The sequence below is a fragment of the Nuphar pumila genome, chromosome 4, assembly GCF_984573655.1.
Source record: "Nuphar pumila chromosome 4, dmNupPumi1.hap1.1, whole genome shotgun sequence".
In the NCBI taxonomy this organism is placed as follows: Eukaryota; Viridiplantae; Streptophyta; class Magnoliopsida; order Nymphaeales; family Nymphaeaceae; genus Nuphar; species Nuphar pumila.
In genome coordinates this window covers 137,013,907-137,032,703 of record NC_143252.1, presented here as the reverse complement: position 1 = coordinate 137,032,703, position 18,797 = coordinate 137,013,907, and the positions used below count along the sequence as shown (strand labels likewise).

General features: G+C 38.1%; 1 protein-coding gene across 4 annotated transcripts; it reads right to left on the bottom strand.

The window, feature by feature from the left end:
- Nucleotides 1-2,627: 2,627 nt before the first annotated feature.
- Nucleotides 2,628-16,914, bottom strand: LOC149841224 (26S proteasome non-ATPase regulatory subunit 6 homolog). 4 transcript variants are annotated; one of them, XM_090003702.1, is made up of 10 exons: nucleotides 16,505-16,914; nucleotides 11,816-11,925; nucleotides 9,100-9,240; nucleotides 8,885-8,999; nucleotides 4,906-4,996; nucleotides 4,659-4,804; nucleotides 4,340-4,559; nucleotides 4,154-4,262; nucleotides 3,144-3,312; nucleotides 2,628-3,018 (listed from the first exon to the last, which is right to left on the bottom strand). In XM_090003702.1, exons 3-10 carry the CDS (start codon nucleotides 9,233-9,235, stop codon nucleotides 2,844-2,846), a joined length of 1,161 nt encoding a protein of 386 aa, XP_089859828.1. In that variant the 5' UTR covers nucleotides 9,236-9,240; nucleotides 11,816-11,925; nucleotides 16,505-16,914; the 3' UTR covers nucleotides 2,628-2,843. The 4 variants fall into 4 exon arrangements, with proteins under 4 accessions (XP_089859828.1, XP_089859829.1, XP_089859830.1 ...); XM_090003703.1 differs by lacking the exon at nucleotides 11,816-11,925; XM_090003704.1 differs by lacking the exons at nucleotides 11,816-11,925; nucleotides 16,505-16,914 and adding an exon at nucleotides 15,320-15,334.
- Between the last annotated feature and the right edge of the window lie 1,883 nt (nucleotides 16,915-18,797).

Below are 18,797 nucleotides of genomic sequence, written 5' to 3'. Positions count from 1 at the left end.
AATGCATCATACATCAAATTATTGCAAGACCTGGATCGCGTTAATGCATTGGGAGCAACCGTACTTGCACACTTGTATGTAAGTTCGAGTAACACGAGGAGCGAAAGAAAAATCCTTGTTAGGATATTGGTATTGTTAGAGGTATTTGTTTCTTCATTATACCTAAACTTTTGATTTATAGTTATTCCAATACTTACATATTGTATTTTGATACATACTATGTATTAATCCTTATTATAAAAGTTTAGATATGAGAGCACATATTTATTGAAAGGCTCTAGATGTATGATGTTAGTCATGGATTTTCACATGCAGTAATGTTGAGTCATTCATGCAACAAAGAAGGTCGTAATCGAAGATTGGTGGGTTCTCGCATGTTACATGCCGATTGCGATGCATCGCTTCGTAGGCTGACTAGGGCAAACTTTAGTATTAATGTTGATATTTTGTATATTTTGTATATTTTGTATATTTTTTTAATAGATGCATGTATGTAGGATTAAACATAAAAAAAAATGTAGGTAAACTTGTGCCCTATGAAGGCACGTTAGAGGATGAGAAGAATGTCGATGTGGTTGTGGGGGCAAAAAATATTGTCAGGAAGGACATTTGGATGCACACCATGAATGAAGTTGAGCGTCAAATGGCTAGTTGAGTTGTTCAGCAGTTTGGGTTTGTTCAGCAACCAACCAGTCGTCCACGCGCAATTAGCAAATTTCTATCGCATGCTACGAAGGATTACCCCACGATATTCATTTTTAAACTTCAAGACTAACACGAGAGCGGCGAAGATATCGACTTGTTGTCCATGGAATATGCCACCAATGACGATTTTATAGTCGCTGAGCATGTTGCATGTTTTTAAACGACAAAGAAGGTCTTTAAAAGAGAGAAGAAAGTTAGAGAGAAACATAAAAAGACCATAAGTAGATTGGAGAGAGAGTTTGCTCTTGCACTTGAAGAAACCTACATGTTGAAGAATATAGTACGTACTCAAGAGGATATGATACTTAATCAAGTTGGCCTTCTAAAGAACGCAAATAAGGTCATTGACGAGCTACGATCGTGACAATCACAACAACCTCATGAGAACGGAAATTCATTTGATCATTTTTTATGTTTTTGTATATATTTGAAGATCAACATTGTAACTCATTGATTTATATATAATGTCATTTGAATGTTTTTATGAATAAATTTTTATATAAAGTCGTTTGTTTGTCATTGATTTGTATATAATGTCATTAATTAAATGTTTAAATGATTTGAATATAAAACTAAAACCATTGTTAAATGTTTAAATGATTTGAATGTAAAACCGAAACTACTGTTCAATATTTAAATTATTTGAATGTTTAAACTGAAAGCACTGTTGAATGTTTAAATGATTTGAATGTTCAAACTGAAAGCATTGTTGAATGATTTATATATAATGTCATTATTTACATGTTTATATATGTTCAAATTATGTGAATATCTATTTGCTTACATTCATTACTATTTGGATTGTTATATGCAAAAATCTACTTAAAAACAGAAACCACTAAAATCATAAATATTGTATAAATTCGCTTAAGCATATGTCCACTTAAATTGAAATCATTAAAATTGTAAATATCCTACTTTTTTGCATATTAATTCACAAATTTGCAAAAAAATATTTGCAAAAAAATTAATGATTCGCATAAATCCAACAGTTTCGCAACAATCCTATTACTTCGTATAACCGCTGAAACAACTAAAATCGTAAATAACCAATTCATTTGCGAAACAGTAAGATTTTTGCAAATATGTTTATGTGAAAATGTAAATTATATGCAAAAAAGTATGATTTATGTGAAACAATAGGATTTTAGTGGTTTCAGTTTAACTGAAGTTTTGCAAATATTTTTATGTGAAATGTTAATGTATATGCAAAAGAGTTTGAATATTTACGATTTTGGTGTTTTCAATTTCACCAACAAATTCACAAATAAATTTATGTGAGTTCGTGAGGTCTAAATTTACAAAAAAAAACCTGCGAGACATAACCGGTGGGCGGTATAAATTTTATCGCAAAAAGTCCTAAGTTCGCAGTTGAGAAGGATAAAAAGGTCCTAACAATATCATATATTTGTGATTTTGAATATTAAAAGAATATAAGAAATTATAGAATTTTTAAATAATCGGGTCAAATTACCCGTACACTAAGATCATTTTTAGTTTGTATATCCCACCACAAATCCGGATCATCGATTACAAATATCATGATGGGTATCATAAACTTGTGGAAGATACATGCACAAAACATTTCCCAATGTTACACCTTGAAGATCAATGCTTGTGAGGCCAGGCTCAGCCCGATTCCATACTCAAGACTCAGGGTTGCAACAGTTCAGATCCGCAACAGCCAAAATTTGCAGAACCTCGATCCCGGATGTCTCCAACCAGAGCATCCCTTTGGAAATAGCTGGATCATTAAAGACTCCATTCACTTGAGAAACTTGAATCGGACCAACTCAATCTATATGTTGACAAAAGCTTAAACCTGTGCATGAGGTCATGGTAAACCAAGTTTCTAATACTATGGGACTTTGACTGGCGCCAACTTTAGTCTCTGTTAAACTTCCAAATAAGCAAATGGATGGATAGCAAGAACAAAGCCAAGACTTGACCAAAAAGCAAAATAACAAGCTAATATTTAGAGGCATAAAATACAAATTTTAATTGGTATTGTTGTATCAGCAACAATGAAGAAACAGGGAATAAAGGATCTATAACTCAAAAAAAGGAAAAACAAAAACAAAAAGCTCCAACTCCAGCACAAAATAAATTCGGTTGTGTGAACTGATCTGTCAGCGAGCTCAAAGATCAATGACACGGGACAGCTTCTGAATACGGTTCAATAAGAAATCCCCTTGCTTTATGGTTGCCTGATACAGAGCATTTTTTGCATCTGGCCTGTTAGTTTCAAGTACCCCAGCAACTTTGTCAATCTTGCAGTGAAGCTTCCCTGCTGCAATAAAGTGAGAAAGTTCCCTGAAAACAGCCAAATGAACATGTTAAGCACTACAGGCTTTAGCATTAACTAGCAGAGAGGGAAAAAAATTTGCAAATCCTGATCCCACTCAACACCAACAGAAAGGACAGAGTTAAGTACTTACATGTCGATGAAATCAACATTTACTCCAAAAGCTCTTGCCATGGCTTCCATGGTAACACTCTTATAGGACTCCAAAAACTGTGAATAAACCCCTGTTCGGACCTCTCTCATATAATATCTGAAGTGACAATGCAAATATCTGTCCAGCTTAATTTGAACTGCCAAACCAGCTGCAAAAATCCAAGGCATTGAAATAAATTGTCAAAAGATCCAACACATGCAAGTAGACTTGGCTGACACATCACACAGTAAAACAACAGCAGGAGCACCATAAACTTTGGGACAACCCCCAAAATATGGGTTATGCAAGACAGGCTAGACAACGGTTTCTTAATGCTATGTTTTTCAAAATAATTTACCAAACAGTCTGATAATGGCAATCTGAGACAACTCCCCGAGCACGGACCAAATTAGTTAACACATAGCCAACATTCATGAACTGAACAACCGAATCAACCACAGCAGGGTTACCAAACCTTATTTTCAAAACATGCCCCTTTGAGCTAATAACTTAACAAGGGACCTTGTCTAATTGAATCTACAATGACACATCAAGTTTGAGGCTACAGGACAGTATGTGTTTCTCATCAAGATTTTGTTAAATCAAATATATCTGAGATCCAAGCTAAGCATGATGATGGCAGTAGGCATCAAAAGTGTCAGACGGTTGCCCCAGTTGCCAAGCAAGTTAAGAAAAAAAAGAAAAACTTTCAAATGCATGTCAATTTTTCAGCATATTTCCAAAAAATATGTCCAACCATAAGGATTTTTCAGGTGCCCCATAGTTTCAAGTTGGCTAACCCAGAATAAAATGCACTATCTCACAAGGACATGGCTATTTTCTCCTATATAACGTTGACACAAATGGACAAGCACAGGACACTTTGTCAAACAGAGGAGAATGGTCATGGTATTGAAATAAACTCATAAAAGGTATTGTTAACAAATCATCAATATGATGATGATGACACTAAAAAACATAATAGAAACCAATAACAGCAGGCCACATACCAAATGCAGAGAAGAATGATTTGTACTGGCATCCATAGAGTGAGTTTAGGAACTCTGAAAGATGTGGGATTTTGCCAATCACCGTAAGGATTTCCGGTGCATCCACCACCTGTCACATTCTACAATAAGAAATCTAAACTACTGCAAAGAATTGGATGGAGAACGTGAATAAAATTTCATGTATACCTTCTGTTTCAAAGAAACTCTATCCAAGGATATAACACTGGTTAGGACAGTGTAGAAGATGAAAGTATCATAAGGGAAGAGCTCATATGTTGTGAAAGTTGATATTGAATCAAGAAAAAGACTTGTGGCTTTCTTGAAATTTCTGGTTGACATGCAGTATAAGCCTTCATAGACCTTCAAACGATTTTTCCTTTCCCAGTCGCCTCCCTCTTCAAAAAGGCTACATCAAAAAGGAAGAATAAGACACTCAATTATTCATCATGATCATATACATGAAACAAGTGTGTCTAACGAGAAGAGCAGCAAATCATGATCTTACTTCTTTGCCTTGTCAATACTTTTGGAGATCAGATCAAAATCCATATAGAAAAATCCCAGATGTAGTGTGTAAAACACTAAATCCATCTTTTGACCTACAGCAACAGTTTTTCCTTCCGTTACTTTCAGCTGCTCTAGTGCCTTTTCCTGCAGCATATACCAAGTTACATTACTTTTACTTTAAAAAACAAAAGAATGCCATCGAGTAGGAAGGAAGCAAGTACTTGGCAAAAGGAAATGGATGGTACCTGGTCACCAATTTTGACATAAAACAAAGATTTTGCTAAATGAGCTTCTCGCACTTCACTTTCACCCAAGTTTTCTTCAGCATCTGCTATTCTGAATTGTTGAGAGCAAAAGCCAAGTAGATAAATAATTAATGAAAGCTAAGAAATAAGTCTACAATGACCGCCACATGTATAACCCTATTGGGATGTACTATGAACCAAAATGGGAGTTATCCACATCATGGGAGAGCAGTTTATGAGTGTCCCCATGGTGGATTTGATTTTAAAAAGGATGGTGAGAATGCAAACTCTTAATGGATTCTACACTTGTACAATTCTCATCCAAAATAGAAAGACATATGCAACAAAAGGTTATCTAGAGCACAGAATATGTAAAATGGGGACTTCCTTCTCACTTCATCTAAGGAAAGAGCAGGTTTTATTGAGGTACTCAAACCTATGTCACAAGGTCATGTGAATTAAGTCCTGTAAGGATGTAAATGGTTCAGATGTGGCCAAAACCATATTCAACTAATCGGGATGATGGCTAAACGGATTCGGATATCCTTCAAATCCAGATATCTTTCGGATTTGGTAGCAAAAAAACAAAACCATATCCACATCTGATTATAATTGGATACAGTTTTGGGGTCTCAAATCTGACCAAATGGAGTCAGATTTGGTTGAATATCAGATAAAATTCGATATATTGATATCCTAGTCCTATGCCTAGGAGACACAACATGATGCATGACATGCAGAAATATTTTTATAATTTTTAATAGTTTGAATACTAATATTAAAAATTATCAAATAAATAAAAAAATGTGTGTCCTAATTTCCTAGTTTTCAAAAAGTTTGTGCATTTGTGTTTCATACTCAAGTCCTTGTTCATGTTCATGAGAATCAAACATTGCATGAACATCACACTTTTTATAATAAAGATCTTGTGTTCCTTCTCCTTGCTATCCAATAGACCTGGAAATGAAACCATGAAGTTTGCAACCAACCGAGAACATGGGAAAGAGGACAGTTAGCTGCAATAGGGAAAACAAAGTTGTCTACAAGCTCCTGTCCCAGTAAAGAACTTTTCTCCTCAAATTCCCCTCAACCCTCTCTTTTTGGATACAGAAGAAAAAGAAGGGCATGAACAAGAGAGCAGTATCAGACACCTGATCTCCCAAAAAGGTGTGAAACTAATATACTACATCATCTATTTGACTAAGGAGGCATTCAACCCATCATGTAAACCACAGTGACAAATATCTGCAATATTTTGAAAATATCACAAAAAATGTGATATTTTGGTTGCTGTTTTAAACAGCCAAAATATCAAAATATCGTGATAGTAATGTTTTAATGCAAATATCACAATTTTATTGTGATATTTATGTTTTTACTGCTATTTTGTGAGAAAAATACATTTTACTGCTATTTTGTGAGAAAAAAAAACATTCTTTTGCCTTTTGCATATATTTGTTTCTCATCTTTAAATTTATTATTTTTTTTAACATTTTGCTGACAAAATGAGGGAAAATAAAAATTCCAATTTCTCATGAAATTTTCATTGTCGTAAATTTCACATTTTAAGCTTTTGCCATACAACTACTACAACTAATATAATGCTAAGGGTAGCCTCCAACATGGAAGGCTTCACGAGGATGAGGATGGAGTCTCACAAGACTGCGTCGCTCGCCAATAGTGCTCTTTTTTATGAGAAATGATTTATTCTGGTTTCTTAATTTAGAAAATAAAACAAGCCATCCATCTTGAAAAAAAGTACTGAGAGGAATTGGAAACATTTCTTTTTCTTTTTCTTTTTCATTTTCATTTACGCGATTCATATCTTTGTTAATACAAAAGCATTAGTCGAAAAGTCTACCTTGCGATGGATGTTCAAAATTAGATGTATCACATACACAACATCAAATGGGCAGCGTTGCCCAGCAACCAAGAGTCCAAATAGTTACATCTTTCCCTTCCCATTCTGCTCAGATTCAGTATCATAAGGCATTGTATCAAGTTTTGGGAGAGCCAGTTTCAGGTACAAGCATGGTTTATGCCATGATTAATATAGGTGTTCCTAGATCTCCTGTTCAGGCTCATCGACCTATAGTCATGGTAATTCTGAGCATGTGTGTTCCTATTAACAATGTACACAAATCTTGTGTTTGTTCTCATAATTGGATCTCTTAATAAATCATTACAAATGCCAAACTAGTGTCAAAGAAGAACAAAAATTGGAGGTGGAAGAAAATAGATTAGATGAAAATTTCGAGGTAGAAGAGAATAGTAGATGAATATCTAGCAAAAGCATTGAAGATAGATGGTGATTATATAAAAGAAACATGTTAAAGTTAAGCAATAAATGTTTTCTTTTTCTTTTTAATTTCCTTTTGAGGTTGAATCTAAGAATAACACCAAATTTTACAGGTTTTTTGTCCTTCCCCAAAAAGCATGGACAAGATTTTCCAAAAAAATGTCATTATACTCTTCAATCACTGTTTCCAGTTAAGATAGAATTGGTTAACATAAGCAGTAACAGCACTTGAAGAACATTCCTTCTTTTTTTTCATGACAATATTTGGAAAAAAAAAAAGAACCATTAGAAAAGGTAATAGTGTGACAAATAGTGACACAACAAAACTAATAAAGATACAACAATTTCCCATAATTTAATGCAGCAAAATGCCTGTTCCTTTCTTACATGAGTTCAACAATCAACCAATGGATCTATACCAACAGACAAATTTCATTTTGCACACTTTCATAAAGAGGAAAAAAGTAACCTGATGTACAACAAAAGTACTTGGTTCTTTATTCTGGACTGCAACCATCAAGTTGCAACCATGTGTTTTAAGTGAGGTTACCAAACTAGGAAGCGGAAGCTGAAAACGAAACGAGAAGCGGAAGCAAGAAGCAAGATATTTTAAAATTTATAAGAGGCGGGAAGTGAGGAATCAATTTAAAAGCAAAATAGAAATAAAAAAGAAGTGATATGGGATCGAGTGGGAAACAAAATACTAATCAAAGGAGAAGGAAATAAAAACTAAAATAAAAATGACTATTCTTAAATTTTGTGATTTTGTAGTGTAAGAATTAAATTCTTCTAAAAATCTAAAAATGATGGTTGCCAATCTAAAGAAAGTATATGAGAAGTGTGTGGGAACTGGGAAGCGTGAAAAGAAGCACATAGAAAACATGAGAAGAAGTGTGAGAGAAGCGCATACGAATCATGTAGGGAAACAGGGAAGAAATGTGTGGAAAGCATAGGAGAATCGAGATTCCTATCAAGTTTCGGAAATGAGGAGTTTCATGCTTCCGAAACAAGTTCTCAGGAAACGCACTTCCCACCTATCTATGCAGCTTTCGGTAACTCTGGTTTCAAGTGAACCAATGTCTTAACTTCTAACAATACTAAACTAACATACCAGGTCCTTTTGGGCACATGGCACCTTGGGGATGCAACCCACTACTAGGATCAATATGTTCATAACCCTATGGTGTAAAACCATGAGCATTATTCATGAGATCTTGACCAATTTTTGAGATCTAAAAATGTCACTTTGAGGCACTTTTCAAATAGTCACCATTTCTTCCATTGCCTCAGCCACCAAAGATTGATGAAGGATATACCCTTTTAAGAAATTCAAAGAAAGGCTTGCTTTCTCCAACTTCATTTTTTCTGTTTATGACACTGTCGACTTGGTCCACATATGAAAGGAATAAGGAATAGAAACTGTGCACCACAGTAAGAATTAAAGACTGGTAAGAAGAATCTAATTCAATTGACCCTACAAGTCTAAAATGTACACAGAGATCACTTCCATGAGAACAGATTGTGAATCCCGTTCCTTGGTAAAATTTGTGAAAACCATGGGAAATCTCAAGGTAACAAAGTTTCAGCGAGCAGATATGGCAAGTGGATTCAGGACTCAAAGGTATTGTACTACTAAGCTGAAATTCAAAGAATGACAGCCAGACCAGATGAGGATCTTACTTCTCGTCAAGTTTCTTCACTTCCTCCTCAATTTTAACACGCATAGCATCGATAAGCCCTTGGTCTACCTCCCACCCTAGCTCCGCTGCCGTAGACTCATACACTGAAACCATGTCTGAAAACCAGAAATTTCAACCGCAATGAGACTCCAAAATAAAAACCAAAGACAGAAAAAACAACGAAGAGAATCAGAAGAGAAGGGGACTATCTATTACCGTTGTCTTTGATAGAGGCAAACACTTCTTCTTTCAGGCGGACCTTTTCGATATCGGGCACATCAGGATGCCGAAGTAGGAACAACTTGTTAGCGAGGATGAGATGAGGCATCTGCGTTCCCTCTTGCCCCTCCATGCCTCCTACGAAGAAAAGAGGGGGGAAATAGATCGCATTTCAGAAGGTTAATACAAATGTGATCACCAAGAAAGGAAAAAAGAAATCTCCGTCTCTATGCTACAAAATCATATAAAAAGTCGTAAAAAATTAAGAAACATCACAAATTTCCAGAAAATACCGGGAATTTGAGAAATCACAGCTCCTAACGAGAAAGATTCCGGCGAAAACGCAAACCCTAATCCCAGTTCACAACACCAACACCACTAAGGTTGCAATACGAACAAAGAAGGGTTCGATGCCCCGACAGCTCGAAACCCTAACCCTAGAAAGATTTCACACCCAAAAAACACGACGCACACAATACCATCCATAAGACAAACAGAACGTACACTGTCAGACAGACCCAAAAAAAAACACTCAACCCATTTCCACCAACACCCAAAACCAAAATCCGAACGAAACGAAGAGCCATTCAGAAGAAAAACGGATGGAAAAAAAACCTAGATTCACTAACAACGAACTATTTGGGAATTTTCGAGATCCACCAGAAGACCAAAAAGCAGAAACACTTCAAAATATCGATATTGTTCGTAAAGAGAACACTAGAAGATCCTTACCTCGAGTTTTCTGGAACCGTAGAAATCAGGGAAGGTCTCGATTTTGAAGAGAGGAGGGTTGTCGTCGGGAAGAAGGTGGGGAAGGGCTCTGGTTAAGGGAAGGGAAGGGAGGAAAGGCGAAAATATCCGAGTTAGCTTTCTCTTCTCTAGAATTTATCTCGCGATAAATATAAAATTGTTTTTCACGTATAAATATCGGCATACTTAGTTTTTAAAGTTATAATCGAAAAGTCAGAGTAAAAATATATCCAGTACAAACCGTAGGTATCACGTTAATAACGCAATAATATCACGATAAGTATTGCTAATTATAGAACCGGAGATATTTTAAAAATATCGTAATTTTTTGGGGGCTCTGTGTCTCTTTTTTTCTTTTAATCTGGTAATATTTCAAAAAATGGCCAATACTTACCACCATGGTTCGGATCTTGTCTTAGCAAATCCTTACGTAGTCATTATATTTGGATACCGCACAAGTGGGTCGTAAATGGACCTGTTTCGGACCCGATCATGCTAAATCCAAATCTGAAATTTAAGCAGTTTTGGATCCGAGTCCAGAACAGAAATAGATTCAATGCAGTAGAGTTGAATAACGTATCAGAATTTCAAGTGGTAGCATCGTATCTGAAGAAAAAGAAGGCTGGAAACGAAGGTATTGCATGTAAAAAATTCAAAAGGCTCGGATTTGGTCTGAAACGAATGTAGATCCGATCATATGAGTCTGGATCTTGAGATCTGATCAGGTGATCCGTTTGACATCTTCTCTGTCCATTGGGCCATCCCAGACCCAGGGTCTTTATGCAATTTGTGGATGGTGAGGATGCCAAATCACTTTAAGGAAAGTGATTTGGCAGATCACCTGATCTGCTCTCAATGTCTGACCAAATTAATCAACTACCATTTAGGGTTAACCAGAAATATCAGATATGGTAACTCGTATCCGACGTGGGTCAGAACTGAAACATATCTGTTCAGGTCTAATAGGTTCCAGGTCCATAACTGAAATGCAATAAACGAATACAGTCCGGCCAGAAATGACCCAAACCTGAGTTTTTTTTATAGGAAAAAATGACCATATAAGGTAAAAATGACATGTTTCTTAAAAACTCCACAATTTGCGATATTCTTCCATGTTCAAAATTGTAAATATTTAGCATTGGAATGTCCCCTTTACCCTTTGCATGTGTAAAAATGATGAAGTTCATGCAATATATCATTTTGTTCCTCGGATTATGCATACACTAACTTAAAATGAGGTTTGCATGTTTTTTTTTTTCCAGACTTCACTAAGTTTGCATAAAAATATATGTGAAATTTCTGTTAAACTTGAACAAAATGAGGAAATTTGTATATATTTTACGTGGACTTAAGAAGCTCCACATATATTTTATATGGACTTCCTCATCTTCGCTTATGTTTGTTGTTTGCATGTTTAGAAAGAACGGTCTATCTTTCAGATATCGTTTCTCTTCAACCGCTTGTCAGGTGATCTTGGGGGTAGTGGAAAGCTAACATTTTGATTGGTCTATTTTCTTTTTTTTTTTCTTTTTTCTTTTTTTTCTGACTTTCTGGTGCAAGTGACAAGAAAATAGCATAGAAAAGATGAAAAATGTATAACCCTAGAAAGTGCATAACAGGTTTCTATTATAGTTTTGGAACTAAAAAATGTAAACTCTAAAAGACTTTTCGATTTTAACTCAAAACATGAAAGTTACAGGTTTGTATCTTATCTAACACCCCAAAATCGAGGACTTGTAACTTTTAAAAGAATTTAAAAAGCTTTTGGAATTATTCATTTATCAAAGTTTTTAAACAGTAATTCAGCAGAAAACAGTATTTGAAATAACAAGACAATGGACCTTAGAGGCATTACAACGCAAACTGCTCATTTCAAACAGATTTGAAACTCTATATATTTAAGAAATCAATGCAATTTTTAATAGTTTTAAGACTTGTACAAATGAGAGATTTTCAAGAAAACCTTTATGCAGATTTATCGAGATGTCCTCAAGAGCGAAACGTTAGCAAAAGAGTCTCATCTTGATTTCATCACGGCATCGTACTATCGTAGCCTGTATAGATCTAAAACACCTGCTCATAAAATGGGTCAGTTTCACAAAAAAATGACAGGTGCACAAGTAAGACAATATGAAACTAAAATAAACAATTATAACAAGAAATGAAATATATATAGCATGTGCAATAGACTATGCAAATGAATAAGCATTTCTAACATAAACACTTGAGTGTGCAAACAAAAGAAAGGTTTTCAATGTGAGCAATTTATATAATCATGTGAGCTATCAACTATTACAAGATAAGAGTTCATTCTACACAAGACATACCCACTTTCACGGCAATAGACTATGCAAATGAATAAGCATTTCTAACATAAACACTTGAGTGTGCAAACAAAAGAAAGGTTTTCAATGTGAGCAATTTATATAATCAGGTGAGCTATCAACTATTACAAGATAAGAGTTCGTTCTACACAAGACATACCCACTTTCACGGCAAGCAAATACATTAATCATAAGGTGCAAGCAATTGCACAAGTCATTTACAAGCTACACGTGATAAGCAATCACACGACAACAGTTGTATTAATCATAAGATGTGAGCAGTTTATAAGACAAGCTACTACATCAGTCCTAGTTGTAAACAGTTCGTAAATTATGAGTTATAAGCAGTCACATAAATCTTAAGATGTAAATAGTTCATAGATTACGAGTTGTAAGCAATAACATTAATCTTAAGATGTAATCTGTTCGTAGATTACGATCTGTAAGTATTTACACAACAAGCAAGAATAGTTCAACCAAGTAGTAAAGCAAGTCACATGTATCATATTGCAACTAGCATAATGCTATTATCATAAGCATTTAACTAGTACGAGCAACTAGTTATTATTAGCAAAGAATTAGTATAACGGTACAACAGGCGTGCATAATTCAATGAGTAATATATTAAACTATTGAGCAAACCAACAAGTCATGTCACAACACACGCATATCAAATAATGTGAATAGTTTAACTTATGTTTTGATATTAGCTGGTCAGGCGGGTACACGCAAGGCACAAAACGTAGAAACAGCTGAGACCAGTCCTGGGGTTTATTATTTTGTGTTTTATGATACTCTGGATGACTAATTAAGTTCACTCCTAAGAGAACGGCCAGTAACCGAGAGAGTAAATCCCCAAAGGCATAGGTGGCCCATGGATGCATCCAAACTTCTACAGAAGTGGCCTGAAAGTTATCTTTTATAGCCCATTTTTCTTAACTGTGATGACTGAAAAAGCTTAGTCTTTTGCCCAAAATTGTCATTAATGGCCTGTCTATCAAAGTTTTGTATCATTCATTCTCTCTTCTGATGAAGTCAGTGGGTCGAATGAGCACGATGGGGTTTTTTTAACCGTCACACCATTCTACATGCTCTGATCTTTCGACCCACTTAAAGGTGAAACCATCACCATTAAGTGATTCATACGTGTCATTGCATGTTCGAGGCAACCACACACATCTCATTCTACTCACCACAGTACGCAACGTACCTGTTCAAAAGTACAACCATGATGAGAGTGAACTTATTGTGAGGGTAAAACATCACATTTTATAGTCTCAAATACGTGTCATTGCACGTTCAAAGTGAACACATATCTCTTATCTTACTCATCGTAGTATGCAACGTACATGTTCAAAAGTACAACCACGATGAGAGAGGAATGGATTTCTCACAAAAAATCTCCAACACATTGTTTTGCAAAAGTACACAATATAATCATTTGAGTTCAAGTTTGTCATGCTCTGGTCCTTTCGACCATCATGAGCATCTTGCCTATTAGGCGATCATCAATATTATATGATTATAATAAGGTGCCAAAACACATTCTAAGGTTACCACATACCTCTCATTCTATTCCTCATAGTCCAAACATATCATACATGTCTAAAAGTACGACTACAAAGAGAGGGTCATAGATTTCTCAAAAGAAATCCATCAGCAATAATCTCACAAAGGACAAGGTGCAACAAATATCTAGCGGTGATATAGGTTCCTCAGTAGAACCCTCACTCAACTCATGCATATGCCCAGAAACAGGGTTATCTAAGTTGTATCGAAAACGCAACAGAAGTAGCAAAAACACTAACTCCAAATACGTCAATTTGAAAGGCTTGACTGGCATTTCAAAATCAAAAGACTCTTAAAACATTACTTTGTAAAACTGTTTATTTGAAAAAACTGGACTCACGAAAGAAAATCCTTTTCTTAGGAATTTTAGTGCACACACGCAAACCCGTATCTTTTTAAAAAAGTGCTTACTTAATATAGGTTAAACCAAACTTCTTATTCTGAACATGATTTATCTTTCAAATCATAAGGGAAATATTGTGAAACTCGTAAGAGGCGAGATCGCTACAGATCTCTGATTCGTTTATCGTAGTACCTGTATGCTACGCATACCTTATGATATTGGTCTTGATAAACGAAAATAAGGGTTTTTTAAAGGACCAAACCAAAACACAAGTTTGTGTTCCTTAATCGAGATCATCTGAGTCGTATCGAGTATACGAACTAGAGTTATAAAACACTTCTCCCAAACACATTGATTTGGGAGATCTAACCTTTATTTCATAAAAGACTTTCGAAATCCGCTTTGCAAACCTACACATTTGGAAAAATGGGTTTGCGCCTAAAAGTCATCTTTTCTGGGAAATCAAAGTGCATAAGTGTGTGTCGTGTCTTTTAAAACAAGTGAACAAAATGAAAAAAGCCCAAGTTGTGCTTAAGTGCTAGTCACCAAAAAGCGAGCTCGTGCACTACACAATGTGACGATAAGGTGCAATCGATCCCTCAAAGTACAAAAAAGTGTCGAATGAAAAACCTTATAAGTAGTGCATAAAGTATGAAACTGTACATCGACTAAATAACCATGCAATCAAGTGAATACACAAGACAATACACGAGGTACGAAACTGCACCTCAGCTAAATAACCATACAAGCAAGTAATACACAATGCAGTGCACGAGGTACGAAATTGTACCTCGGCTAAACAAACATACAAGCAAGTAAATACGTAAGGCAACCAAATAAGAAAAATGAAAACCAGTAGAGACATGAATGTAGATACAGAAAATAAATGCAAAAGCATATGCACATAAAGTACATCGGCAAAGTAAAGGCATAAGATAAATTAAAAAGTAAAAACTTGAGCACATAAAGCATGGTGGCAATAGAAAGCAGTGAAGACAGGAAAGTAAATGCGACAAAGGAAAACCTTGGGCACATAAAGTGTGGTAGCAACAGAAAGCAAAAGACATGAAAGTAAAAAGGAAAATGATCGTGTAATCGCGTCCTTGAGTTAAATGCATACATATATATTGTTATACATATACATATTGTTCTTAGTACTTTCTTTTCCCATTTTAAGTTTTAATTGCTTAATTTAAGTACGTCTATTGTCCTTTGCGTAACTTTCTCCTACCTTAGAGTTGTGAGTCCTCGTATGCCTGTGGTGTAGGTAGGAATAGGCTCGAGCCACGAGGCACGAGCAAGCTCCATCATGCAACATGCAAGCGCAAAGGCATTAGTACAACTTATTTTGGAGAGAAGAAAAAGAAAGGAGGCGTGCACACCTCCTACCAAAACTGCAGAAGCAGGGGGATGCCCCCTATCTGCCCGAAAGAGGTAGAAATAGGGAGCCCTTCTTCCTGCTTGCTTGAGCAGCAAAGACAGGGGTTAGCCTACCAGACAAGAAAGGCAAGGGCGGGGAGCCTAGATCCCTGCCAATAGAAGCATGTGAGGTAGGGGCATAGCCCCTGCCGAACAGAATGCGACAAGGGCAGGGAGCTCTGCTCCCTGACTACTGAGACCTAGGCGACAGGGGTCAGCTCCTGCTGGCTTGCCGAAAAAGGATAGAGGCAGCAGGGCTATGCCTATGTCGGCCTGTTAGAGGAACCGAAGGCGGCAGGGGCTCGGCCCCTGCTGTCCTACCGCAAGACGAGCGATAGGGGCAAAGCCTCTGCCTGACCAAGGGGAGGTAGGGCTTTGCCTTGCCTGCTAAGAGACCCAAGCGGTAGGGGCAAAGCCCCTGTCGACCAAACCGAGGCAGGGAGGGGCTTGACAACTCGCCTGCGAAAACATGGAAGCAAGGAGGGTCTCAACCCCTCCCCTGAAATTAGAGGGAACAAGGAGACAGGGAGGGGGCCGAACCCCTCCCTCGTGCCCCCAACAAAGAGGGGGACAAGGATGGGGCCCGACCCCTCCCTGACGAAAGAAGGAATGGGGGATGGGTTGAACCCCTCCCTTGTAACCCAAGCAACAGGGAGGGGGCTCGGCCCCTCCTTTATGAAAAAAGAAGAAATGGGAGGGGGGCGAGCCCCTCCCTCGAAACTAAAAGAAAGAGGAAAAGAAGACAGGGAGGGGGGCTCGACCCCTCCCTGACAAAGAATGGGTGGGACAAGGGCATTGCCCTGCCTGCCGAAACACCGAAGCAGCAGGGGCAAGGCCTCTGTCGGTCGGAAGGAACCAGGCAGGGGCCCTTGCCGACTCATCGAAAAAGCTGGCAACTGACCGGCCACGACTAGCCGAAAAAGAACAACAGGCAGAAGTCGATCGACATAAAAGAAAAAGAAGAAGAAGACAACAAACAGAGGAAGAGAAAGATCACCTAAGAGAAACGGTGGCACGCCGCCTACATGATCGCCAACGTCAAGTGATGTCGGGCACCCGACGAGACTACTGAAGAGGGGGACGTCAGGGGTGTCGGCGATAGTGGCTCTGGGAAAGGAGCTTTGAGGGGGAGAAGAGGGCGAGTGACAGAGGAGAGAAGGGGAGACGCCAGAGGCGATGGCAGCGGGTCGGCGACACGATCATCGGTGGCCGCAGAGAAATGCGGGGGGAAGACAGGAGGCAGAGAGGGTGGTGGTCGTCAGGAAGCACGACAACGGAAGGGAGCAACAAGAGGAGGTGGGGAGTCGGGAGAGGTCGTCAACGGCGGTGGTTGCCGGTGGCTTGCTGGAAATTGCAACAGAGAGGGAGAGGGGAGGTGGAAAAGAGGGAAGAGGGAGAGGATGGAGGGTCGTCAGGGGCAAAAGGGAAGAGGACAGAAGGTGGAGTGGAGAGATAAATGGGGCAAGGGTTTTGCCCCTTGCCTCTCAGCCTGCGTCTTTTAAAAGACATAGGCAAACAATCCAGAACTCGGGTCTGGGTTTTGCTCGGATCCGATACCGTGGATCGGCCTCGGACACATGTCCAACGCATGCCCGACATATGTTCGACACATTTTTTTTACGTGAGTTTTACATCTTAGCTTTCCAATGACTGTATATTTTTTGACATCTGATCGAAAAGATGCAAATATGAGAACAAAGATTGTTCTGCAAAAAGTCACATATTTGAGAGAAATTATATATATATATATATAAGAAGTTCGCATCGAAGAAAAGTAAAAATGTGTTTTTAAATCTAGATATTTGCAATTTTGGACATGGAGAGAATATCGAAAATTATTGCGATTTTAAGAAAACATGTCAAATTACATATATAATTTGATCATTTTTCATTTTTATATGGTCTAGAATAGTGCAGATATCCAGATCATATCCAGACCAGCAACCAAGAGTTGAACCATATCCAATCTACTTGCACCTTACAAGTAGGGGTATCAACAGGTTGGGTTTGGTTTAGACCTAGGTGGAACCAAACCCAGACTTGATTTGAGATGATGGTATCGGGTCTAGAATGGGATCTAATCAAACTCACCATAAGAGAAACCATACCCAGATCCTATAAGGATTTCGTGAACCACACCTGAACCATACTCAATAGAATAATGTTTCTTTTATATAATCATTTTTGCATTGAAAATTTGTGGATCTCAGGTCACACTACAAGAAAAATGTTAATTAGCGACGGAAATTTGCGACGGATTTTTTCCGTCGCAAATTAGCGACAGATTAGCTAGAGAAAACTTTCTTAATGAATCCGTCGCTAAGTAGCGACGGATTAGCGATGAAAGTTGTTTCATCGCTAATCCGTCGCTAATTAGCGACGAATTAACGACAACAAGTATTTCGTCGCTAATTCTCAATACAAGAAAAACATTTTAGCGAGGGATTTAGCGAGGGAAATTTTCCGTCGCTAATCCGTCGCTAATTAGCGACGGATTAGCGAGGGAAAATTTCCGTCGCTAATCCGTCGCTAATTTTCGATTTAAACCAAGCGCGAAATTTTCCCTCTCTCCCTGTTTGAAATTTAAATCGACCGCGCTCGATTTAAATCGACCGCGCTCGATTTAAACCGAGCGACGTCGGAGAGCTTATTGGAGAGCATGTACATGAGAGTGGAGGACGGTGACGCCGGAGGACAGTCGGCGATCGCTGGAGGACGTCGGCGCCGGTTGACGGAGGACGACAATGCTGATTCACGGAGGACGGTGACGCCGGAGGACGGTCGGCAATCGTTGGATGATGTCGGCGCCGGTTCACGGAGGACAACAACGTCGATTCACGGAGGACGGTCGGCGATCACTGGAGGACGTTGGCGCCGGTTCATGGAGGACGATGACGCCGGTCCACAGAGGATGACGGCGACGCCGGTTCACGGAAGATGACGGTGCCAGTTCATGGAGGACGGCGACGCCGGAGAGCACCGGTTCATGGAGGACGGCGACGCCGGTTCGCGATGAGGCAGAGCGATCGTTATGTGCATGCAATGCCTGTCGGGTGCGGTATAAGTCCGGCTTAGTGCTGCCGGAATACCGCCCGACAAGGATCAAATTTTTTTTATTTTTTTTTTAAAATTTAGCGACAGATTAGCGACGGATAATGTTCGTCGCTAATCTGTCGCAAATTAGCGACGGAATTAACGACAGATAATTTTTTTCGCTAATTAGCGAGCAAAAAATCGCGATGGCCTCTATCCATCGTTAATCCGTCGCTAAGCCGTCGCTAAACATTTTA